Source organism: Thamnophis sirtalis, unplaced genomic scaffold, assembly GCF_051295495.1.
Source record: "Thamnophis sirtalis isolate CommonGarterSnake01/CBP01778 unplaced genomic scaffold, rThaSir2_p1.2 scaffold_10, whole genome shotgun sequence".
Lineage (NCBI taxonomy): Eukaryota > Metazoa > Chordata > Lepidosauria > Squamata > Natricidae > Thamnophis > Thamnophis sirtalis.
The window spans coordinates 46,428,286-46,455,311 of NW_028261390.1; the positions used below are offsets into that span (position 1 = coordinate 46,428,286).

Here is a 27,026-nt window from a genome sequence, read left to right on the forward strand (position 1 = left end):
AAGGATGTTCAAATCAGGTAAGTTGTACTGAAGATGTAACTAGAATAAACTCTTATCTTTAATTACTACCAATGCCAGAAAAAATGGGAATGGATTGTGGCATAATCATACTTTAGCTTTCTGGAAACAAAACAGCATTATGCACATCTTTTTAGTAGAAGTCAGTGTTAAGATTTAATGTAGGAATTATTCTACAACTGATATTTTAATTACGGAGGAAAGCTGACTTCATCAGAAGAAAGTAATCTGTTTACTCGTATCGCCTTAGTAGGATTTTAGGCAGAGAAGGTTAGATAAACAATCTCTACAATGCATGAATAGAACACAAAATGCAATTTTAGAACAGTCTCAATTAACTTTTTTTTACTTAGAACAAATGAATCATGGTTTTGGCTATGATACTTGCAGAGAAGATAATACTAGCCAGGTTTTTTTTTTAATCAGATAAACTCAATAATGCAAGATTATCAAAATGTCTAAAAGCATATATCACCACATTAGTTAACACCACTTTCTTTCACAATGGTCTTACTTTTCTGCCTGAACCACCTTACTAAATAGATTATAGCACAATAAACCCTGCTGCCAATTTTGCTATTATTTCAGGACTAAATCATTTTGTATTCTGCTCTGATAATTTCTCTACATATTCTTGTACAGTATGCTTTTTAATCCAATTCATTGGCTTTATTTGTTTTTTACTTCGTACATTTCCTGGAAAACCTTTCATCAAAATATAAATACAACAAATTTAAAACAACTATCCATTGAGTTTCAAGGTCACTGAAAGACTTGAACCTAATTTTCATATTCCAACTATTATTAAACCATACTAACTTAAGACAGCTACTCAATTATTAATTATTATTATTATTAAATAGACATTAGGAGGCGGAGGAAGGGGGAGACAGGGATGGAGTGAAGAGGAGGAGACAACTAAGCTCTTTCATCTAGATTCTGAGCACAGACCCAAATCTCAGCAAGTCATTCTGGTAAAAAATGCAAATGTTGAGGTACAGTGATAGGAGCATGGATGGGGTCCACAGGACCATCTGAAAAGGCTGCCAACTTTCTTTTTTAACGACCACAGAACTCAGGAAGAAATTGCTCCACACCATTCTGCCCTGATCAGACTCCATCTGCAGGACTATGTCCAATTTGGGTTCCACAATTCCAAAAGGATAGTGATAAATCGCAGCAAATTCAGAGGATAGCTACTATGATGAAGGGAAACTAAACATTTTGAGGAATAGTTTAAAAAGCTGTGTATGTTTAGCCTACAAAAAAATTATGCAGGAGACTCATAATAGGAAAATATCTGTAAGTATTATATCCAAAATGAAGTACCCTTATACTGTATGGCCCCAAAGGGTATAACCAGAATCAATGGCTTAAAACTACAAGGAAGAAAGTTCAAGGATGCCATCAGAAGGAACTTGATTATATTAAATGTATAATTTAATACATAGATAAAATAAGAACTGTCAGTTAGTAGAATGTAATCATCTTACTACATCCATACAAATACATCTCAGGTTGGGATAATTGCATATTTTACTATACAGTCTCTTGTCACATAAGATGCAAACAACATGGAAACTCAGTTTTCCATAAACTGCTTTAATGAAAAAGTAGACTGGGTTCCTGGATAGGAAAGAGCCAATATCAGGCACCTTTTTGTAGTAGTAATCCTTTCAACTTCTCCAACCAACCATTGCTGCAATGCTCAGCAAAATCAAAAAGGACATCTAACATTACAACAGAAGATGTCATTGCAGGAGTTCATATATAAATGACCCTGGGAACGATATCTGAAGATTTTAATCTCTTTGCAAGAATAGAAGGAATGAATCAGGCAATCATGTCTGAAACTACCTTGATGCAAACTTCCTCACCGGTGGAATTGGAATTGGAATTTATTCAATTTGTAGGCCGCCCTATTCCCCGAGAGGACTCAGGGTGGCTGAACAAAGCCAAGGGAGGGGAAATTACAAAAAGTAAGACAAAACAATAGGACAATACAAACAATTTAAAAGCACAACAGACACAGAAAATTCGAATAGGGGGGGGGGGGGACTCAGCCCTAGGCTTGCTGGGACAGCCAGGTCTTCACGGTCGTCCAGAAGGCCTGAAGGGTGGCGAGGGTCCGAATCTCCATGGGGAGCTTGTTCCAAAGGACAGGAGCAGCCACAGAGAAGGCCCTCCTCCGAGTGGTCGCCAGCTGACATTGGCCAGCAGATGGAATACGGAGGAGGCCTAATCTGTGGGATCGAATGGGTCTGTGGGAGGTAATCGGCAAAAGGCGGTCTCTCAAGTACCCAGGTCCAATACCATGTAGGCCTTTATAAGTAATAACTAGCACCCTGAAGCATATCCGGAGACCAATAGGTAGCCAGTGCAGCTCACGGAGGATAGGTGTAACGTGGGTGTACCAAGGTGCACCCACGATCGCTCGCGTGGCTGCATTCTGGACCAGCTGGAGTCTCCAAACACTCTTCAAGGGCTGCCCCATGTAGAGCGGTGTCATATAAGTGTATTGGATTTCAAATCTTATAACCCTAATTAACATGATTATTGGTTAAAAATATAAGCATTAATTGCAAAAGTTAATATTGGTTAAGCTAATTTGACCAGCTTTAACAAAGAACAAAAACTAAGTTATCAAACAGAAGAAAATAATAAAATACAGATATATCTTCTTGAAATTTATAAAATTCTATAAACAAGCCCAATCACATCTCTGGCCTTAGTGAAATCCAGGATTTGAATCCTGGTAATAGAAAATTAGATATTTTATACAAGATCATCTCAGCGCATCATCCCGAGCAGATGTTTACAACAGACTGTAAGGAGAATGCATCTCTCTGGGATGCTGCTGTGCTTGAGCAGACCAATCGTAACTGAGCAGCACAATACTGAGACAAAATGCCCAATAGTTTGGACATGGCTTGCAGCACCCTTGCCAAGAAGACAGGTCACCACCAATGCTTCCAGGAGTGCTATCTCATAGTTGCTTTTGTCAACACACTTCAGACATAAGCAGAAAAAAAATAACCATTACTAAAAGCACAATATAGAAAATACGTGTTCGTGGGATGTGTTATTACCTGGCATTGGCTGCTTTAAGATCGCAGAAATGGTTGAGCACAGCTTTCACTACATCATTGCAAATGACTTTAACTACATCAATGTGACGGAGTCTGTGCCGCAGCTGCTTGGCAGCTTCCCAGAAGTCTTCAGACAGAAGATGATACAGCTGTCCTTCATCTCTGCTGAGGTTTCCATACCAAGACAAAATATAATCTCGATAGATGTAGTCAAACACTGCAAGAAAGAAAGAAAATATCAGGATGAATCCATATTTAACACCTCCCTGCCTCTGCCAAGTGAGGCAGAACTATATCTGAAAAGTCTGTCAATTTTCTTTTTTAACGTTTTCCATTTTCGTCCTAATAAGAATAAGAATGGCAATCTTACAACACAAGAAATCCAATCCAAGAAAAAAATTACTGGAGATCAACACAGAAAGCCCATAAGTGGATTAGTTTAGCCCAATATCTGAACAGAAAGTCCAAGGAACTTATCCCATGTTTAAAAACAAAAAACAAAAAACCATAACTGTTGGAACAAAGTAGATTTGTCGAAAATGCAGCATCATAAGCAAAACCAAATTTTGTTCTGGGGAAAAATTATCAAAAATAATCAGCACCTATTTTCAGCCTGACAAGCGTCTTTCTCAATTTGGCAACCAATGTCTACAAGTTTGTCTATATAACATAAGGCTCAGACAATATTTGTTCCTACAGTAGTTGACATCATGTAGCATTCTATCTTTACCTCACCTTTTGCACTATGAATTGATTTTGGTTGTCAAATTTACAACTGTTTATTCAGTTGATTCAAATAATATATAATGATGCTTTTCTATTGCAATTCCTTATTTCTATCATTCCCTAGGAACCAGGGTCTCCTACTCTTGATTGTTCTTACCTCCCACCATAACCCAATGCCTCAAAATTGCTTTTATAAGGAGTGGCTGCACCAATAGCAAAATCCTACAACTGGATTTTCCTCTCTAGGAGTTCAATATTCATGAAGGTTCAAAATGATCAATACCAAAAAATCATGAACACTTCTAAATGATCAATGCTAAATCAATATATTTAACATTTTAAAATAGTAACACACCAGCAATGATTATTCTCATAGAGAAATAATAATCTATTGTATGTTGTTGCTCATCCTGTTTTTTTCCTGAATAAATTGCTTCTTCTAAATCTTTCATTTTACAAATGAGTTTTATCCCACCAAGGATAGGTAATGCCTGTTACCTCAAATTTGCCTTCCTAAATTAAAACTTCATCTTGATTCCTCACATCTGTATAAGGACACTGAAATCTATTGGTCATATAACCTGACTTATTCTTTTCTGTATTTATATTATCTTTCACAATCTTAGGACCAGGGATCATTCAATGAAGTTGACCGTAAGAATATTACAAAAAAAATGTGGGGGAGGGGTGTTTTCCAATCAACCCTGGAAATAGATTACTACATCATGAGAAGATGGCCACTAACTTGGACAGATTTAAGAAAGGATTGGATAAATTCAAAGATGACAATCTATCAAGATTGTTAGTCTTAAAATTCAATGTAATCTCTACCTGGGGCTGCATGTTTCCAAATCATTGCCGGGGGACAATCACGGGAAAGAGGATATATTTCTAATTCCTCCCTGTTCTAATCATTCCAGAAGCATCCAATTAGCTATTGTGAAAAAAGAAATGCGAGACCAAAATGGGTCTTGGCATACTCCACTCTCATTTGGTCATAAGAACTGACTTCAGCAGTATAGAATTATCAGATTGTCTATTTGAATGTTATAATAGAAGCCAACACAATAGACAATAAGAAAACACACTAAGAATTATTCTGATAACAGCTGCCCTTCGTGTCTTTAGCTGCCAGATACCTGAATGGTACTGTCCAGAAAATTGTCTAGTACCTCCCAAATTTGGCACAAAAGAGGAATTCCGTTGACAATGTAAGATTGGGAGACCAACAATGGAGAATATGCAGCAATGACAAGACTGAAAGCATACAGTGTATCTATAGTAAGTCTAACCAAATTTGAGCAAGATTGACTCCCATATATACTACATATTATACAGGCCAAATTTAGATATTTGGAGTATGATTTCTTGGAAAAACTAATGAGACCAATCAAAAATATTAGATGAAAAGACTTAAATGGGTACTAGCAATAATATTCAAAGTATAAATATAGAGATTCTGTTCAGCAACTAGAGAAACAAATAGAAAAATTGCTCAAAATTATTTTAATAATCTTTTGTATTTTATCCTTGTGCTATTCAGCTGTTACTATCTATGGCAAACCTGTTGTTTTTCATTATTCTAATAAAAATATCTTTTTAAAAGATATTTAGTCAGACAGTTAATTCACAATTCACTAGAGTTCTTGATCATTTAATCAACAGAGCTGGTAGGATTTACCTATTTTGTAATTATGATAACAATCTGAGGCCACTGGATGAAAGACTAGAAGTTTAAACATCTTCTCCCAAAAGCCCTCTGAGTAAATACACCCTGGCCCTATGGACCTGCACTGCTAAAAAATTCTTATACGTAATGCTGCCTCTCCCATCTTCCTGGTGCCTTATGCCATCACCCTAGAGGTAGGGTATTTACTGGCCAGAAGAAGAAAAAAGACACTGGTACAAATAAAAATGCTTTGGGTTTTTGCTGGCATTGTGACATTGAGGCTTGAGACAGGATTGTATATTCACTCTCTAGGAAGCAGCAGTTAATCTTGTGAATAGCTATAGCATAAAAACCTAAAGTCTAAAGAATGCTAAGGAGAACTTTGGTGTAGAGATTAAAGGCATCAGGATAGAAACTGGGAGACTGAGTTCTAGTTTTGTCTCACGCAGATAGCCAGATGGGTGACCTTGGGACAGTCACTCCCTCTCAAGCCTAGGAAGGAGGAAGTAACAAACTGCTTCTGAAATTTTGCCAAGAACACTACAGGGACTTCAGAGTAGTGGTTAAGGTTGAAGGCACTGATAAAAAAAGAATACTGAAAAGGCAGTATATTCTATTGTTTACAAATGTCAAACATGGACTCTCCTATTCCAGAGCTGCCAAAGTCATCACTTTCCTCCTTATTGAAGGAGCTGGGATCCCTCTAAGGATCATTTTGACATTGGCAAAGAAAGCAAGTGCAATACATACTCCACCCTGGATACTTTTTTCCCCTAACCTATAGAAAAATGTATATATTTTCCAATTGGTAGAGTTATAATATACATTTTAAGTATACTTGGGGAACCTTTTTATATTCAATTTATGGCAAGTCTTATTTACCAGCAGATTTGGACAGAAATCAGGTGGCAAACTCTCAGTTGTTTCTTTATTTCAATATGCAAATGACATCAATTGACGCAAATGATGCAATTGCATCATTTACATAATGTTATTATGCAAATTTGGAATAGAAATTCAGACTTGAGTCTATGATATTGAAATCTGGTAAATAGAGGTTTTAACTATTTATGATGGAAATAAAAGATGTTGAAAATACATGTAATTCATGCTGAATGGTTCAAATTTGAGCAAGGAGAACGATAAGAGTATGAGATATTTCAAAAGGATCTTAGGGGACTCCTACCTTCTTTCAGAGCTTTGTCCATGTTATGAGAAATTACCACTCTCCTTGACTGGACTGGTTCTTGTCCATTTCCAAATATGAGGTTCTAAAAGCCAGAAAAAAATGCACCCATAATAGACAAGGTTGAATAATGCATAGAACAAGAATTGACAAACACATCCAACACAAACTGTGCTAAGTCTGAAATAATGTACAAGTTATTAAGTACAACCTATCTTAATTAAATAAGGATAAGGAATTTCCTTATAAATGAATTTCCTTCCAAGCTAATGTTTAGGCAACTTTACCATATCTGAATTCTGCTTTTTAAAAACTCATTCAGTAGATTATGTGAACATTAAACAAATAGCTATTTATATTTTACTTTTCATATATCTCTCCTTCCTAAAGTGTCTATATGAAATATAAATTGTAAATAAAATATGATAATATACAGTACTTTTAAAACAATATTTGAAAATAAAGTTTATTCCTATACATAACCTAAAAAGGCAAATATCAGTATTTTATAACTGAAAGACATAGGATACAGAGATGTTCTCTCTAGTCTTACTTATTACTATATAACTAAATATATATGGGGCCACCATCCCAAAAGATGTGCTGCTGAGTGCCCCTGAGCCTCACCACTACTTTCTCCAACACTACCACTGCTTCACTGGCCACAGAACAGCTGATTAAGTGAGCCCAACATTCTTTTGCAGCTCACTAGGAAGATTTTTTTTTAATTTATCAGTGTGGTCCTTTCCTCTCTACACATTGCTCAGGCCTGGTCTGCAGATAAATGATTTAAGATTACCTAGTTTATTTTCAAAGCACTCATGAACATTTTAAATGCTGCCCTAAGGACACACATAAAAATCTTGACATGATAAAGATGAACAATTATGTAAAAATAGGCAGGATGTTTTATGAAAAAGGTGTATTTAAAAGAATATTAAACTTATTGGTAAAGAAGGCAGCCAAAGCAACAATTATAAAGGAGCACTCAAAAAGTGAGAACTATTCAAAACTATGAACTTTTTTAGCTGAGCTGCATTATCAGAGTTGAAGCTGTCAGTCCAAGGTTAGAAATCTATAGGCAATCAATTGCCCATCAATCCTATCTGAATGATTTCTACAGACTAACAAGAAACCTTCAGTCTTGAAATCTAGAAGGTAAAAAGAATGTTGGGTCATTATGCAAAGATAGCAGTTATCAGCAAACTAAGTCTCACTTAGGAAGTGTTTGCATTACTAAGGCCCAATTAGTTAGGTAAATATACAAATCAATAAAAGAACATATATGCAATATTGTTCCACAAGGAGCAGCTGAAATACATTACAAGGATATTCAAAATGTTGATTTCCAATAAGGCTGTATTAGTAGCAATGTATTTTTAAATTTTGAGAATAACAGCACACACTTTTAGAAGACATCACATCCAAATGAAGAGATTACATTCAATAGATATGATCACTTATTGAATCTGCTAATTATGGTCAGCACAACTGATATCATAAAAAGTATCCATTAAAGGTGCAAAAACAACAAACCAATATGCAAGGAAGTCATATTGACAATTATCTGTAGCCAATTATATTCTAGACCATAATATATACATGGCACACATACATACAGCACATCCTTCACTAATTAACACAGTAGCACTCATAACATTGATACTCACCTAATAAATGTACATAATTAATGTAGTTAGAAATATGTAAGATAATAAATGTGTGTATATATACATCACACAAAAGTTGTTTTCAAATTCAGATTCTAATTGATATAGAATCAGATTCATTAACAAGGTTTAACTTTGAGTTTTATATTGGCAGTTTTTCTTCAGATATTTCTATATAAAATGTCCAAAATTTTGGCACTCAACAAAACCATGTTCATTCTGGAGTACTACATGTAATCAAAACCATTAAAAAGATTACATATCAAGGGGCATAAAGGAAATAGCAGCATTTAACTGATGAGGGTTTAACTAAATAGATTTGTATCTGGCTACTACTTGGATTGGAAACTTTTAGACAGCATTTGAATTCTGGGCTTTCCCAAAGCCAAAAAATATTCTAGAAAAAGGCAATGTAATACCATTTCCAAAGTTGTCCATTAAATCACCAACAATCAACTTCAATTTGAGGAAAATTTAATCTCAAAATAGTATACATGGACTCTGTCTATGGAGATTCTCAAACATCCAGGTCATGGTTGTCCCATGTCCCAAAGGTGCTTTTTCAAGAGGCAACTGAACTTTGTTTTTCTTTGAAGATGTTTCATTTCTCATCCAAGAAACTTCTTCAGCTCTGACTGAATGGTGGGGAATGGAATGATTTATATTCCTGGCAGAGAGCTGGTAATTTGCATATTTTAGTGAGTCATTGAGGCTACTTGGAGATTTACCTGTGTCCTCAGGGTCACCTGAGTAGTGCAAATAGGTGTGGAGCCTTCTTGGAACTGTTATAAGGACCATATTGTAGATTGGAGATAGATGATGTCGTATCCCCCCCCCCATACTGAGAGAGGGATGCTCAATTTTGACATAGATGACCTCTGACCCTTCTTTCAAAACAGTGGTCCTCTGTCTAAAATGTGGGCTTCGCTGTCTTCAAATCTTTCTCTTCGTATTATCCCCACAACAACTACCTTGATAGCTGCAGGAAATATTGTGAGAAAACTAGCCAGGATCAGCCAGCTAACTCAATGGCTAAAAGAGAACTGAACCTAGGTTTGCTTGATCAAAATCCAACACTCTAATTGCCTTACTGCAGTGGCTCTTTTTTTTAATAATAGCGATAAACATTTTCAAGTAATCCACTTATACCAGAGTATCCTATTTATCCAAAATAAGTTGACTTTACTACATAAACATTCTCACATTAATTTTACTTGCATTTTAGAACTAGAAGGATCCAAATTCTAAACCTATTTCTAAGTAAAAGAAATTACATTTATTTCAATATAGAACTGTTGATTCAATAGATTTAGAATTTGGGGTGCCCTTGTTCCTGCACAGAGCAGGAGCTGAACCTATGACAAACTCTCTACGATTTTATGGTAGTTCATCCACTTAGATACTAGCTTAAAATAATTAAATAAAAGCACCTTTAATCAAGAAAACCTGAATCTTTATGGCAGTCCTGACCTCTGGCATAGCATACCTACAAGGTATATTAGTGCTCTACCTGTTCCTCATTCAAATAAACTCTTAACAACCTATTATTTCCCTTAGGCCTTGAGCTAGTGTGGATTGTTTTGTTTCTCCTGCAGCACTTTGAAGGGTTTTTAAAAAATCTTTTCGATTGTTCTGAACAGTTTCAATATTCTAGGGTACACATGTATTTCTACAAGAATGCTATAGAAATTAAAGGTTAAACAGAACTTTATTGCCCAAATGATTTTGAAAAGATAAACAGAACTTTATTGCCCAAAAAATCCAGGATGCCCAAAGCAGCCTAAGCACCACCTTGAAGGAATTGTTATGAAAAAGAATGTCCATATGTGATTTGTCAATGTGCTAAAAGTTATTACTCCATTGCTTCTTTTCACACTTTTGTTCCAGTCTGAAGAGCTAAAACAATGCAAAGAGTTCTGCAAGTTTGTAAGTTAGTTGTTATGTAGAGGCTCCAGGCACATAATTTCTCTTTAAGTTAAAGGTGTGTAATTCTGGAATTGCAAACTCAAGGTTTTTCAATGGGTCTGCAGTGTTTGTGTTTTTATTTATGACCCAGCAGTAGTCAAACATGCTGGTCATGCTAGCAAAGTGACCAGCATTAATCCTGCAAGTAGTCCTCCTTTAGCAAACTGCCTCCTTTAGTAGCCATTCAGTTATGACACTGATTATCGATGTGATCATAAAGTGATTTTTTGTAAAGCAAAACAAGATAAGCTGAAACAAGATGCAGTTTCATTTAGCAACTGCTTCATTCAAAAGCCAAATTGCCATCCCAATCATGGTGCCTAAGGTCTATGTACTTTGAAGAACTGTGCTCCAAAAATGCACTGACCAATCACACCCAGGTATCAAAAAGCTCAACTTTTCCACAGTGACATTGAAGAAAGTGACTTTTCCACTCACATCCCCTCTGTCCTCTGTAACAGGTACAATAGAGCTCTAATCTGTTTCAGGCAATAGTGATTTACTGAAAGACCAGAATACCCTAAGGCCTTTAATCCCCAACGCAGAGGACAGGTAGCAGATGGGAGGTCTCAATTCTGAGAGCTCCCTTGTTTCAGATTCAAGGCACTTGGGTCCAAAATGAAGGCTGAGCCAAGACGCTTCCCGGCTTAAACTCAGCCCCGTTTCCAAAGTGAATCCCCACCAGCCTCGAGTTGAAAAATGTTGGGGCTGAGGAGAAGAAAAAGCAACTGGGGTCAGAGGAAGGCGATCGCTTACCCCGGCAGCTGGCCAGAACGGCGCCGCGCTCGCTCTTCCCGGGTAACGGCGCTTCCAAGCGGCGAGGAAAGCCGGCAGGGGTCGGAGGCGGCCGCGATTTTGGCTCCCCAGAGCCAGCAAGAAACCGAGTAAGAAGGCGCCGGCAGCACAAACCAGGTACAAGACAAGCCGGAGCAGGAGCCAGGCCACGTACAGCTCTCCGCCGACCTCCTCCTCCTTCTCCGGCGGCGGCTTCTGCTGCCCCAGATGGAAGAGGAAGACGGCCAACCCCACCATCCCCAGTCCAGTGGCCAGAATGGAGCGGGTCCACAGGATGGGAGCCTCCGCCTCCGCCGCCTCTTCTTCGTCCTCTTCGCCGTCGCCTTCGGCCGCGGCTGGGACGCTGCTACTCTTCTTGCAGGACTCCCCGCGCCCGGGACTTGGGGTTCCTGAGGCGCCGGAGCCGACGGCGGCCCCCGCGGATTCCACCTGCCCGCTGCCCCTGCCAGAGGAGGTGTTAGCGCCAGTATCGGGGAACATGCTGCTCGAGGAGCCGCCGGAAAGCAGCACATCTCCCGCGCCGGGGCCCTCTTCGGAAGGTCTCGGCTCCCCCGTGGAAGGAGATCTTCTTCCCCAACCTCCGGCTCAGGTCCCTGGGCGCGCAGAAGCCGGTGCTGCTCATGCCCGAGAGGCGCGAAGGAAGCGTCCCCGCCTCTTTCCCTCCACTCCAGACACCAACCAGAGAAGGCGGCCGTACGCGACTCACCTCGGAGGCAGCCGAGGCTCCACTGGCTGTTTGCGGGCGGGGAGGAGGAAAAGTGGGGGTGGGGGAGAGGAGGCTCCTGAATGACAGCGCGGCCGGAAACTCAGCCACGTGCGGCGGCCAAGCAAGGCAGAACCAGTCGCAAAGAAGCAACGAGCAGCACCGCCTTCCTTCCTTTACTCCCTTTGGCTGAGAGTTACGTCCATCTTAGCGCTAACCGGGTTTTGCTTCTCAAAAAAGGGCTCCCACTAGTGTCATTTCGAAGCCTTTCACCGACTCTGCTCTTGGTCGCCGTTTGGGCAGCGAGCGATTTTGCAGGGCTTGTTTCTCCGCTACGCGCCTCCAAGTACGGTGTGTGTTTGTGTGTGTGTTAGTGTAATAGGCTATTTTCTACATTCTTCTGTTGCGCAATCCAGCCTTACTCATTAGTGCAATCATCCTTATCCCAAGTAGACGTGCAGTTGCAGAATATAGGTACCTGCAATGAGGCACGCACTGGTAACACCGGTCTGACGGCGCTCTGAGAAAGGTTTTCTCAGTGGAATATTCTACACTCTTTATTTATTTATTATTTTGGTTTGTCAAGCAGGTATGAGAAAACACGTATGACTATATAACATATAAACATATAAGCGTATATACTTATATACGTAAGAAATGAGGACAAATAAATGGGGATAGTAGGACAGGGAAGGTAGGCACGCTGGTGCGCTTATGCACGCCCCATTTACGGACCTCTTAGGAATGGGGTGAGGAGGTCCACGGTAGACAGTTTAAGGTTGAAGCTGTGGGGGTTTGAGGATGTAACAACAGAGTCAGGTAGAGGATTCCAGGCATTGATTGTTGCTGAAGTCGTATTTTCTGCAATCGAGTTTGGCGCTTGATTATGTGCTTGGTAATGATTGTTTCATTACCAGACTAAGTAACATCTTCGGTTACCTAGGAATTGAGTGGTGTTTTCTCAGGTTACGGTTCGCCATCCAGTGGCCGGGAAGCAAATGCATCTAACGCAGCCTTCTGCAAATTTGCTCACGCAACAAACCAAATCATCGTTCCTTTTGGGGTAGTGGTATGCCGAGTAGCTCTCATTACCTGGATTTTCACAACATTGTCATTTACAAACCCTGGTGGCTGTATGTAGATCTGGCGCTTAACTATGAAGAAAACCATTCTATTTTTAGCTGGTGCCAAAGTGGGTTGTTTTTTTAACATGACAGCCTTAAGTTGTCGTGGCCTTCGACTCCCAGAATAATACAGCTAGCATTCCCTAGCATGGGGAATTCTGGAATCCACACATCTTAAAAGTTACCAAGTTATCAAAGCAGGGGTTCCCAAACTTGGCAACTTTTAAGACGTGTGGACTTCAACTCCCAGAATGCTTTATGCTGGCTGGAGAATTCTGGGAGTTGAAGTCCACAAGTCTTAAAAGTTACCAAGTTTGAAAAATATCATTTTAAAGTGATTTAAGCCGATCAATGAAACGCCTTTAAAGCTGCCTGTTCAACTGAGCTTAATTTGGGGGAAATACCAAATACAAACCTGTCAATCTGACATGAAAGGGCCCCGCATGGTTTAGAAAACCATATATTCACAAAGGTTCTTTGCGAAGAGCTGTACGGCTGCGGCAAACCTAGGAGGACGCCGGTTCCTTTCGCTGGCGAGCCCGCCTTGGCCTCCTCTCCAGCGACCGGGACTCCGCGTTTCCCCCTGCTGCACGGAAAGGGAACCTGGGCGCGCCAACACGGAGACGGAAATGTTTGTTTCCATCTCTTCCATCCCTCCCTTTCCTGGTTACGCAAACACAGCGCGGGAGGGAGAGTTCGGGCTCGCTTGCGAGAGACGGCAGAGCTGCGGAGAGAGCGCGCAAAACGCCTTCCTTTTTTTGGCCGGCTGCGGGTGAGTATCCATCCCATCCCCGGGCAGAGCCTTTAATTCGGACTCTTGGCGGGGTTAGGGGCCAGTCGCCCCTCCGCGAAGGGGAATCGATGCGGGGGCATCGCCATTTCAGAATGGAGGGACCACCGGAGAAAAGGGGGCGACCTTCCGCCCCTTTGCCCGGAGGAGCTGGACTAGAGCCTCCTTAAATAGCCACCCTGAATGCAGCAAATCTGTTGCACGTGGCTGGTATCTTACGGCTTAGTTATCTCAGCTGGCAAGAGCTATATTTGTATTTTTTTTAAAAGAAATATTTCTTTTACACGTGCAACTTGCAACTAACATGCATCGCACTCGGTTTTAGGAGAGAATCCCTAATACAGATCTCCTGCGTGAGCAGGGGGTTGAACTAGATGACCTCCAAGGTCCCTTCCAACACTGTTACTTAAATTAAAAATAGATGTGGGGGCCGTCGGGTGTTTTGGTGAAACTGCAAAAGAGGCTGAGGGCTCGGTGCGGGTCTGACTTGTTAGCGGCGAGGTTACAACTAACCGTTCCAATCGAGCTGCAAACTTGCCTCTCTTGTCCGTAAAAAGTCGGAGTTTATCCAGTTACGGTAGTTGCAAGGACACACTGAGGACAGTTCTTGCCTCGGGTGTTTTCTTAGAAGGCTTGCATTTCGAGGCTGCATTTCTCTTGAACAGAAGATGGCTCGATTTTGCAATGTGTTAAAATAAGGCGCGTTTGGGGGGTTTGCCTAAACTAATTCTGCTACTGTATGCAATTATATTTTTATTTAATACAGTGCAAATCACGTCCTAATGCAGTGCATGAATTCGATGCAAAATAAGCACTTTGCCAGTTCTAAGTGAGATCTTTTCTAGTCATTTGTAGATCATGGAAGTAGAGCAAACTGATCACCATTTCAAGATGCATATCATTTTTAATTCCTTAGACCCAGGGGTCTCTAGCCTTGGCAACTTTAAGATTTGTGAAATTCAACTCCCACAATTCCTCAGTCAGTAAGTACCCTGGCTTAGTTCATTATAGGTTCTTGCAAGAAAAAACTGGATGGAAGGGAAAATATACCTTATTAGGGATAAATGTTTTTCTTCCTCTCCTCACCTTCTTAGAGAGTAAAATTGCTTGTTTGTTTGTTGTGATCCTTTCCCCAAAACATCAGATTGGTTTATCACCCTTGTGTCTTGTCTTGATGTGAAGAAAACAGAATTGACAGTTCTGCCCTAGCAAAGCAATATGGGTTAGAGAAAGCTTTTTTCTGAGTAACCCACAAGGTGTGTGGAGAATGGCTCATAAGCAACATTTTAATAAAGGTTTAAACACCGACTTTATTCCTCTTTTTGTTAATCTGAAATAATGGACTATAACAGTGCTGAAAGAAGACTTACCAGACCGTTGAACATTTGGCATTTATCTGTATCAGAGGTTCTCAAGCATTTCAGTCTCAGTACCCTTTTGCATTCTTAACAAAGATTGAGGACCTACAGAGCTTTGGGTTATGTGGATTGTATCTATCAATATTTACTGTATTAGAAATTCAAACAAAGATTTTAAATTACTTACCTCCATAGATCTCAGGGGCCCCCAGACCACACTTTGAGAATCACTGTCTGTCTCATTCCTTAACTCCTGGGTCAGATTGACTGCAGGCTAAACATTAATTAAATTTGTCATGACAACTGCAGTTGTGTTAATATCTCCTATACATATGCCCAAACAGTTGTAAAATATTCTCCATAGCCTTCCTCCCTCACTTCAACAATCCTACGCAGCAGTTATCACAAGGTGCAAATTGAATTTAAAATGCAATTACTTCTGAGTGTTACATTTCCAAGGAGATAGAAAAATAACTTTTTATGTAAGATTGTGTAGGTGTCATATTGGCACAGGCATATGCAGTGTTTTGTAATGATATCAAGTTATATTTTAATTTGAAATTGTTTAAATTTTAAATTACCAAAATATGTAGAATGCATAGGTGTCTGCAGAATGTGGCCAAAATAGTAAGATGGCAAACATAATGATACAGTCAAATTTTGGCCTGTTTTAATGTGCATTGCAACATACCTTAAAAGCAACAACCCAGTGGAGTTTAATTGTATCATCATAGTTTACATTTTACCTTTTTAAAAATCATACTTTGCAGATGGGGGGGGGGTGTTAAGAAAGAAATTTCACCTTCCCACGTGAAAATATTCAGTATTCAGTAATAAAATATAATTCATAACTGAATTGGTAATACTAAATGATAGCAGAAGTATATACTATATTTTGAAACCAATTTTTAAAAATCCATCTATGCCTATATACAGCTCAATAAAAAGTAGCTGTACTTCCAAAGAATAATAGAAATATGTAGGAAGCATCATGTATGCATATTTGGAAAATTACAGTGTTATCTACAATAGAGTGCCATATAGTGGATTGTTTAAGGTCTGACCCCAAGATTCTATCTTTATTTAAGCATGCAAGGCAACTGGATCACCTAAAACTAGTCATTCCTCTCAACCCTAATCATTCTTTTTTATTTATTATTATTTTTATATGCTATTTATTACAATTATTGTACAGGCCTAGTCATTCCCTCTTAACCCTGATCACTCAAACAAGGATCCACAACAAGCCCTGTTTGAAGAAGACAATACACCCCCCCCCCCTTCATGTCACATCAGCATTGATAAGCTTTGCTGTAGTTATTAAGTGACTGCAGGGGGGAAACAAGCAGATCCTGCAAACAGAACAAATATTAGGAGAAATAGCATTTTGTTACTTACAGTAAGTCTCTGTATGGAGAAAATTACAAAAATGTGTTGTTAAATGTAGACAACCTAGAACTAAGTTTTTGGACAAGTAGTGGACGTATTAGGTTAAATGGAAATTAACTAATTAGGGATAATTTAATAGTGCTTTTCTTAGTACAATCAATAGAATTGTATACACAATAACAATTGGGGTGTGTGTAGATTAAACAACACTCGAATAAAGGCATACACCAAGGAGGGAGGTAGAGGGAAAGAAGAGGGAGGAGTAAGGAAGGAGTAAGGGGAATGTAAGGAGGGTGTGTGGGGAGTAAGGGGAGAAGGAAGGCTTGAGGGGAAAGGGAAGTAGGAGGGGAGTGTTGGAGGGAGAAAGGAAAGTTGGAGGGGGTAGATGGGGTGTATGGAGGATGGAAGGGTTAGGTGGGGTTGTGAATGATGAGTTGTGTTTCCTTTTTATTTGTTCGTTTTATTTCCTTTTTTTTTCTTTTCTTATAGCAAATACCCTGTATATAAGTGATTGCAAATTGAATGTGAAAAATGAATAAAATATATTTTATAAAAAAAAACAAAAAAACAATTGGGGTGTGTGTGATCTAGGTATGTCTTGTCATGGGCCAGGGATGCCCTGGGATGACTTGCATGGATGAAAATCTCTATCTGAATTACTGTTGATTAAGAGTCTTGAGCCCAGTGTACGACAGTCCAAGATTATTGTTACTATTATAAACAATTAAGAAGGAAAGAAGCTTTTGGCAAACTACTGTCAACATCCAGAAATAATCTCCTGCCTATTCCTGAATATATTAAACATATATTCTGAGTTTAGTGCCATGACTAATATTCCTGTCTTGAAAAATAAAATCACAGCAGCTCAGCTCACAGCAGTGTCATAGCAACTGAAGTAGAGAGATAGAATTTATTATTGCCTGGCATAGCAATTAATGAATTAACGTGAAGCTTCCGTCAAATATCACTGTCAGTGAAGCTATAGCAATGGGTTCAGGTAATTTTCCAGTGTAAACTACCTAATATGCAACTGGATTGAAAGGAGGCATAGTGGTGTCTCAAAGACTATTTTATTGTGACCATAAGCTTCCATAGGTGAGAGCCTGCTTTAAAAACAAATCTTGAAAAAATCCTGTTATAAAAGTATTTTATTCAACTGAGCAACCTTTTAGGAACTAATTGATAAAATGTCTAAAGCTGTGATGGCGAACTTATGACACGAGTGCTAGACGTGGCATGCAGAGCCCTCTCTGTGGGCACTTACGCCATCGCCAGTTGCTCTACCTGGTCTTCATGCGTGCCAGAGCCCCAGAAACCTGAAGACTGGCCACCGTGCATGTGCGTGTTGGAAACCCAAAGACCAGTAGTCGGTGCATGCTGGTCTTCCAGCTTCCTGGACTCTGGCACGTGCGCACACGTTTCAGTTTGGGCACTCTGCCAAAAAGGTTTGCCATCACTGGTCTAAGGATGGTAATACTCCAGCTAAAATATCAACTGGAGGTACCAGTATATTATTGTAAATGGAGCATAGATGTCCATTTTTATTGTACTTTAAAGGAACACAAGTGCTGTACTAAAGGCTTTTTTTTTTAATGTTGTAGTATACTGTTTTAGTATAACAGGTGTAGTTGGGCATTATTTATACTATGACCAGATGGGAGCTTGCTGGGCCAGGTGGTATAAAAAAGGAGAGAATGAAAAAAGGAATTGAAAAAATTATACATTGCATCAGATGGAGATGACAAATTAAATGAATTAATCGATAATAGAGGGTGCAGATAACCACACAAACATTTTAGATGAAAGAAGAAATTATTCCCTCTCTTTTCAATTTTGAAAATGTCAAGGTACCATACTGGAGAGGATGTTTTTGTTTTTATTTCCAGGCCTCCTTAAACGTCTGCATTGCTGCTGACATTTTGAATTTATATAATCCACCTATAATTTTTATTTCTATCTCTAAATCAATGTATTTATATAGTATTATTTGGTTTTAATAATACTATAATTAGTGTTACCAATATTTTAAATTATGTAGTTGTTCACTTGATATAAAATAAAATACAATTACTATTGAACGCTATTAAAGCAACTTGGGTTATGTGATTGTACCAAATGAAACAAAAGAATATTGCATTAATTGCTGCTGCTGTTGCTTGAAGAAGATGTTAAAATTTATATTTGGGGGAAAAGATTTGCTGTAATAAAAGATTAGAAAAAGATTTTTCTTCCAGTGATTGGTATAATAATTCCAGTTTTCTATTTGTAGGGAAAACACTTAAGCAGTATTGACTTCAGTATGGACCGATATGAAGATATATCTGATTGTGAAGTGGATCACTCTTTCTTTGACAGCGATTTTGAAGAAGAGGTGAAGAAAGACAGAGCAAAAACAGAAATAAATAAAATGAAAAGTTCTGGACCTGCACAAATAAAAGGTTCAGTTACAGATGATTGTCATTTGAAACAGAAAGCCAAAGTGATGGAGGATAACAGTATTGAGGAAGAAAAGCAAGCTAAACAGGCAGAATATCAAAAGGAAAACATGTTAGGGAATGGTGCTCATAATTCAAATAATGCTCTTTCTTTGTTAGCTTCTTTAAATCTGGAGGATCCAGTTGATAGAATCACAGCACAAAATGAACAAACCCTTCATGAAAACATTCCAGTGCAAATTCCTTTAAGAGAGAAAGAATGTGAAGAAAATTACTACACAGATGCAGAAAACAGTAGTGATGATAGCAGAAATCAGAGAGTTAGACATAAGTTCTCTAAACAGCCTAATGGTACAAAGGTTAATAGGAATGATAGTTCCTCCTCCTCCTCTTCCCCATCTTCTAGTTCTGATACAGATTATTCAGACACTGATGGTTGCCTGTCAGACTCATCATGTTCTTCAGAAAAAAAAACCATAAGATCACCACTTCTTTCATCAGAACAACAGTCAAACGAAGGAAAAAAGTCAGTGGAAGTAAAATCAAAATTGGGTGACCCCACAGAAGAATCTGAAGATACAGTTACTGATGTCACTCCTCTGTCAACCCCAGATATCAGTCCCATCCAATCTTTTGAAGTGGCAGCATCCAATGATAAGAAATTAAAGGTTAAAAGACAACAAAATGTCAGCCAGGAGTTACATGGTAAGCTTGCAGAATTTATTAAGGCATATACATGGCAGCAACACTAGACTTAATATACCTGTTTATACTTTTTTTTCATTAGAACCTGGGGTAGATCACAAATGTCTTCAAAAGGTACTACATGAAGCTATGGACTTGAATAACCTTTTGAAAGGTATTTTTCTTTTAATTCTTCAATATCATTTTCCTCCTTTTTCTTTCATTGTAATTGCATTCCAATATAGTATCTTGGGTGATGGATGGAAGGAAGGATGGATGGATGGATGGAATACTTTGAATATGAAAAACATGTTCATTATTCACATGCATTATTTACACTTACTTTATATTTTCTAGGCCTAGTAACGAGTAAAAATGTATGAATTGAAATAGATCAAGCACAATTTAGTTTAAAACTTTCTGTAATAAGTTATGTATTTTTCAAATGAAGCTGGGCATGGTGAAACACACACACACACCCCACTCAGCTGAAATGAATATGCAACCAAAAATTGTATCATTATGACCACATCTTTTACTTCAAACTTTTGGAGTCTGTCATGATAGAGAATACATTTGGTTGCTGTAGCTTTTCCGTCCACTGTTACATCTAAAGCTTTGGATGCACCATTGACCATTAAATAATTTTTATTTATAAACATGAATTCCAGTTTTGGAAAAAAGATACTAAAGTATCACCTATGTATATAAAAGCAATACCGATATTTCTGTGGAAGGATTACTGTGTTTCCCGACAATAAGATATGCCCTGCTAATAAGCCCAATCGAGTTTTGAGAGCATGCACCATAATAAGATCTCCCCCGAAAATAAGCCCACCTCAACTATTTAAGCGCATGTGCACCCAGTCCCCACCATTACCACTGTAACACCTACCAGTACAGCTTGCAGGGCAAAAATAGAGCCCACTGCAAAAACAGCAGCAGGCGAAGCAAAGTGCTTCCACCTCCCGCCCTTCCCTCCCGTGTAAAAAGAGGCCACCACAAAAAGAGCAGCAGGCCAGCAATGCGATCACCCCCTCCCGCCTGTTCCTTCTTGCTCAAAACAAACACCACCCACCCCACCCCAATGGTAAAGGCAGCCTGCCTGGTTCCCTTCCCCGCCATCCCTTTAGCGAGGAGTGGCAGGGGGGAAACGAGGTGCGCCTCTTACCTTTCCAGATCCATTGCGTTCTTTGCTCTTTTGTCCAATTAATCCCCTTGTCAAAAAAACCATGAGTTCAACTCACGAGGTTTTTTTTACAAGGAGCTTCACTGGATGAAAGGGCAAGGAATGCAACGGACCTGGAAAGGTAAGAGGCGCGCCTCGCGGCCCAACACCACCCACCTCGCCCCAATGGTAAAGGCAGCCTGCCTGGTTCCCTTCCCCGCCATTCCTTTAGCGAGGGGTGGCAGGTGGGGGGGAGAAGCGAGATGCACGTCCTAGTGCTATCAGAAACTGACAGTTCTGCTGCGTTCCTCACCCCTTCATCCATTGAAGCCCCTTGTAAAAAAAAACTTGCGAGTTGAACTCATGAGTTTTTTTTTTCACTGGACAAAAGGGCGAGGAACACAAAGGACCTGGAAAAGTAAGAGGCACGCCTCGTTTCTCCCCCCCCCCACCTGCTACCCCTCGCTAAAAGGACAGTGGGGAAGGGAACCAGGCAGGCTGCCTTTACCATTAGGGCAAGATGGGCAGTGTTTCCAGGTCCATTGCGTTCCTCGCCCTTTCGTCTATTGAAGCCCCTTGTAAAAAAAACCTCGCGAATTAAACTCATGAGGTTTTTTTTACAAGGGGATTCACTGGACGAAAGGGCGAGGAACACAACGGACCTGGAAAGGTAAGAGGCGCGCTCGCTTCTTCCCCCCACTTGCCACCCCTCGCTAAAAGGACAGTGAGGAAGGGAACCAGGCAGGCTGCCTTTACCATTGGAGCGAGGTGGGCGGTGTTATTTTCCGGGTCCGCCGCATTCCCCACCATTGTGTCCAGGGAAACCCCTGGTTAAAAATAAACCTCGCGACTTCCAAGAAGTTTGATTGAACTCGCAAGAAGGGTTTTTTTTTTACCAGCAGCTTCTCTGAACACAATAGTGAGGAACGCGACGGAGCTAGAAAGGTAAAAGGCCCGCCTGCTTCTCACCTGCCCCAGAAAATAATAAGCCTTCCCCCTATAATAAGCCCAAGACCATATTTTGTGGGGCAAAAGAAAATAAGACCCTGTCTTATTTTCGGGGAAACAAGGTACTAGCTTGGGAGCCAGAGGACCTGATGGATGTGCTATGAACAATTGGCTTTGAGGTTGTTTTGGGTTTTTAATAAACCTCTGTTATGTAGATCAGACAAGAAACAGAGCAGATGAGCTAATTCATAGTAAGGCTACATTACTATGAATCTTGCATGTCTGAAAGTACAAATCTGCGATCTTTTCTACTGCCTGATAAGTTAGGGAGCTTCATTTCTAATTTTTTTTTCCACTGTCTTTTAGGCAGCTGCGGACTAAGCTCCCTCTTATCTACCCATGCCCCAAGGTCATTTCCACATTTCCATTACACATTTCCATTATTTTACTTTTAGATAGGGAAACAGAAGAAATAAAGGCTGGAAGAGCACGTATCTTATATAAAAAGCAGTTATAGTCTTTTATTCAATTAAAACTTATAGTTTGAGGTATATTTGATTATAAATGCATTTCATTTGGACCTTAAGTTTCAATTCATTACTTTGATCATTTTGGTGAATAATCTACATTGTGTCTTAGTGAGGAGAGTCTTCTTTTAGTTTTCCTGGACTTCTTGAAAATGTTTATTTTGTTATACTGTTTATTTTGATAATATTACAACTGTGGGCTTCAGCAATACTGTATGGCAGAAATAGACATCTTTAATATTAGGTTTTCTCTAGAGCAGGGGTCTCCAACTTTGGCAACTTTAAGCCTGGCAGACTTGAAGTTGGGAGTTGAAGTCCGCCAGGCTTAAAGTTGCCAAGGTTGGAGATTCCTGTTCTAGAAGGTGATTCTGTGAGAGCATCATTCAGCACTAATGTTCTTGGCTACAGTGTTCTTTCTTGCACATTGGGTAATATATATGTACATGAAATCATTGAGATTATTCAGAATTTGATGGTTCTCAGCTCTATTACTCTTAAGGAATCATTAAGGAATCATGTTCTGGAATATTATTTGATTCTAATAATGAGTTGGATAAAGAGGAACTAGTTGAAATTTAATCTAGATAAATTGAGATCAGTGGACTGGGAATGTAATTTCTTAACATTTTCTGGAAGAGATTGTGTTTCCCCTAAACCAGGGGTGTCAAACTGGCAGCCTGTGGCCCGGATGCAACACATCCTGGCCATGCCCCCCTCCCGTTTTAATAAAGGGGGAGAAAGTTGTGATACATCACATGATAATGCACGTTTGACACCCCTGTTCTAAATGATCAGATTTATACATTGCAAAATCTATTTGATTCTTCTTTACCAGATCTTTATATAGTGGGCAGAAGAACATCTGGGTAGACATAATTATACCGGCACTGATTTAATCTAATATGGCAATTGTTATTCATTATGCCTGTGAGGATCTCAGTTGATTCACTTTACTGATAGACATCACTTTTCCTTGTTGTGGTAAAGTGTCTCAAAGAGATGAGATACTCTTTCTCTGCAAAGCAATAAAGTGAAAGCTGATTCACTGGTCTTTCCTCAGAGACCTGTGCATGCCCAAAAGCCTCATTGTTCAGTTGAACAACCACAGCCATTCAAGCTCTCCAGTTTGAGGCACAGTGTTTTAATTAATTGCTTCACTCAAATCTTCATTGAAATGAAACGTCAAAGATTTGGAAATTCTAATGTTCATACTTAATTATGTCTAGATCTGTGATGGCGAACCTATGGCATGCGGAGCCCTCTCTGCGGGCACGCAAGCAATCGTCACAGCCAGCTCCACCATGCATATGCACGCGTCTCCCGCCAGCCAGCTGATTTTTGTGTCTCTGCTGTGCATGCGTGGAGGGCAGGAGGGGAGGGGGGGAGTGGTGCGCATCCCCCCCGCACCACATTTTTGGTCCCAGGCAGCTTTAGGTATGCTGCTAGGCCCAAAACAGAACATGGGCAGTTGTGTATGCATGCGCAGGGGGGTCGCGCACACATTGCATTATGGGTGTGGGCACACACGCACTTTCGGCACACAAAGACAAAAAGGTTAGCCATCACTGATCTATATGATGCAACAGAATCTAGAGGACTATCCCTGAAAGAAACCAAAAATTTCAGTTAATTTAAAATGTGACAAAAATTCTCAATATAGAATTGAGAAATCTGCAGTAGTTACTAATTGTTTTCTGGGTTCAGTCCAAAATATTTGTCTTACAACTGTAAATAGCCATTGTCTGACCAAATCAACTTACTATGCACTTACTAAGTTGTTACATTTTAAAGAACCTTTTTTTAGAAAAAACAAAAAACTGTAATGCTGTTAACCATAAATTCAACTGCGAATGTAAAAATCAATAAATGGATGTTCAAATACTTTGTCCCATTTAATTGTTCTTCACTTGATATGAGAAGTCTTGTAGAAAGGTATTGTGATGTATTGCTGATGTAAGCAGATTCTTTATTAAGGCAGGCTGGCAGTCAGAAATGTTTCAAGAGTTGAGCTGGAAGCAGGATTTCTTCATGTTATTAAAACTGATATACCGTATCGATATCTCTTTTTCTCTGTGTTGAAAGAAAATAGGTGAGAAAAACAAAGAGGGAAACTGTAAAGTGTTTAGAACTTTAAGGGGAGTATAAAAGAGAAGATGTATGGGATACTGTGTCAGATTCTTTTTTTTAATATAGTTTAAGATCTCTTTTTCCACAAACAATCTTTGAATATTGTCTAATTGCAGCCCTTTTAGTATTATTTGGAATTGCCATAGCTGTCCTGTTGTCAGAGTCATAGAAATACATACATCTGTCTTTTTGAGTCGGATATTATGTATTAGAGTTTAGGAACAAGCTATTCTAGTTCTCTCTAGATGCCATAGTCCTGAAAAAGGAATTATCAGAAAATTCAGGGAATGGCTTAAAGGGAAAAAATGGCATCAAATATAGCAGCCTGCATGATGTCCAGGTTTAGCATCTTTAAATTTCCATGGCTGTCTACATTAGCGGGTTTAATATCTAGAGCAACATTTGTCATTTCATTGACAGTGAGAATTTTAAATTAATTAATAAACTTGTTTTTGCTCTATATTCTGGTGCCCCAGTTCAGGGTGTTATGATACCAATTCTGAATTGATGTTAACATTTTCTCTATTAAATATCAAACAAAACCTTCGTTCATCAGTACCTGAACTATGAATCTATAGTTTATATATTGTAGATTTTTTTTTAATGAAGTTAAGAAATGGGATGTTTTAGGCTGCCTGAAATAAAGTTATTTAACTAGGTCAATGCTAAAATAAAAGTTTTTTCATCCAGACTCAGCCTATCAGTTTATTATTAATAAAGTCTCCTTCCTGGGATGCCTTTGGGTAACAGCTTAAAAATTGCTAACAGCCACCCACAGAGAAAGTAAATTTACCTCCTTTCTAATCTGGAACTGGGCAGCACATTAAAATAGTGAATCCATTTAATGAAGATGGCATTAGAGTGGCTGAGTCAGTTTCTTGAAGAATTGTTATATTTAGCATTCCCACCCACACATTTTTTGCACAAAATAAAAAGATAGGAAATAACCTGCTTGTTGACCTGCTGGTCTTTGATAAGAATTTTTTTGTCCACAGCATTATTTATAGAGAAGGTCAGAGGTTCACAGAATATATTTTTAATGCTTTTGGTATAATTAATGTTAAAAGTTGTTTATTACTCTTAAAAGAAGTGTTGTTTAATCTGGGGTTTGGGGCCTTTGCTTACCTTTTTAAAATTGAATTACTGTGTCTCAAGTACTAAACAATGTATTTCCAACTGTACTCCTTAGGGTTGTATGATAGAACAAGACTGGGGTAATTTATCCATTGCAGAAAGCTAAAGCATTCTAATATAGAAGACATTCTCTATATAGAGAGGCATCAAGCAATGAAGGGTTGAGATGTGTAAGTTATTATTTAATATTTAGTAGCATGTAACTGTTTTCCCACATTTCAATATGAAAATTGAATTTTAATATTATAAAAAGATTATCTTTGGTCACCACATTTTCTATAGCAAAGGTTGAATTGAATTGAATTGAATTTATTAGGGTTCTATGCTGCCCAATCCCGAAGGACTCCGGGCGGCTTACAGAATAAAAAGAAATTAAAAGAACTTAAAAACAGTAGGACACACAAAGTTAAAAAAAGAACGCAACAAACACCAATGAGAAGGCCTGCCGGAAAAGCCAGGTTTTAATGGCTTTGCAAAAGGCCATGAGAGTGGGGATGGCCCGGATCTCTGGGGGCAGCTCATTCCATATGGCCGGAGCGGCAACAGAGAAGGCCCTACTCCTAGGCGCCACCAGCCGGCATTGTCCTGCTGAAGGCACCCAGAGAAGGCCCATCCTGTGTGATCTTATTGGTCTAAGGGAGGTATGTGGCAGGAGACGGTCTCGTAGGTACCCAGGTCCTAGGCCATGTAGGGCTTTAAAGGTAATAGCCAGCACCTTGAATTGTGTTCAGAGACCAATGGGCAGCCAGTGCAGCTTGCGGAGGATAGGTGTGACGTGGGTGTACCTTGGCACACCCAGTATCGCTCGCGCAGCTGCATTCTGGACTAGTTGCAGTCTCCGAACACTTTTCAGGGGCAGCCCCAAGTAGAGAGGTTCTTTTTTCTGACCAAGACAAGTATCATAGTCAAGTTTAGAAAGCATTGGCCTTTCTTGGGGAAGATCCAAAGTGATGAGTGCGATGGATTAGATGCCATCATTGGACATTTATTTCATGGAGCATCAGAATGGAAAGAATGAAAACATTCCTGTTGCTGCTTTCTCATGGACAGCCAAGTGCACCAACATTGAAATGAATTTAGGCAGAGGTTTGTCCTCCAAGCTTGCTGCTTGGCTCATGAACATTTTGTTACCAAACCAGGTGACATGGGGGGGTTGAAGATGTTATCTAGCTGAAGATGTTACCTAGTTGGATAATGAAATGTCTGGGAGCCACATAGCAAGCTTGGAGGGCAACCTCTGCCTAAACCTACAGCCTGGGCAATGAATATTCTATACAATTTATAAATTGAGCTGCGTCTCAAATAATCCTCAGCATGGTCACAAATTCTACATTAGAGAGATGGGGTGATGGACAAATTGGATCCCACCTAACTCTTCAGCTTTAAAGGTCTTTCAGATAGCATTGACACTTTCAGCAATTCTAAAGACTGCTTGGCAGTTGTCTAAAACTGAAGTTCCCACACAGATTTATGGAGATGATAGTGAAAGTGCTGAATTTCACCAACAGGACTATTTCCCAT

At 39.4% G+C, this 27,026-nt stretch overlaps 2 protein-coding genes across 4 annotated transcripts in view; one reads left to right on the plus strand and one right to left on the minus strand.

Moving 5' to 3' along the window:
* Window positions 1-11,802, minus strand: part of SNX25 (sorting nexin 25) — a 52,983-nt gene extending 41,181 nt beyond the window's left edge. For both annotated transcript variants that reach the window (XM_087724516.1, XM_087724515.1), the window contains exons 1-3: window positions 11,080-11,802; window positions 6,689-6,773; window positions 3,108-3,324 (exon numbers count right to left, since the gene is read on the minus strand). In XM_087724516.1, the coding sequence (XP_087580642.1) occupies window positions 3,108-3,324; window positions 6,689-6,773; window positions 11,080-11,598 (821 nt within the window). In that variant the 5' untranslated portion in view covers window positions 11,599-11,802. The remainder of the gene's footprint in view (window positions 1-3,107; window positions 3,325-6,688; window positions 6,774-11,079) is intronic.
* A 1,803-nt stretch (window positions 11,803-13,605) lies between these two features.
* The window catches only part of CFAP97 (cilia and flagella associated protein 97), a 28,102-nt gene continuing 14,681 nt past the window's right edge, over window positions 13,606-27,026 (plus strand). Inside the window, exons 1-3 of one of the 2 annotated variants that reach the window (XM_014054988.2) lie at window positions 13,606-13,717; window positions 18,752-19,622; window positions 19,705-19,776. In XM_014054988.2, coding sequence (XP_013910463.2) covers window positions 18,782-19,622; window positions 19,705-19,776 — 913 coding nt within the window. In that variant the 5' untranslated portion in view covers window positions 13,606-13,717; window positions 18,752-18,781. The remainder of the gene's footprint in view (window positions 13,718-18,751; window positions 19,623-19,704; window positions 19,777-27,026) is intronic. The other variant, XM_014054994.2, reaches the window with a different exon arrangement.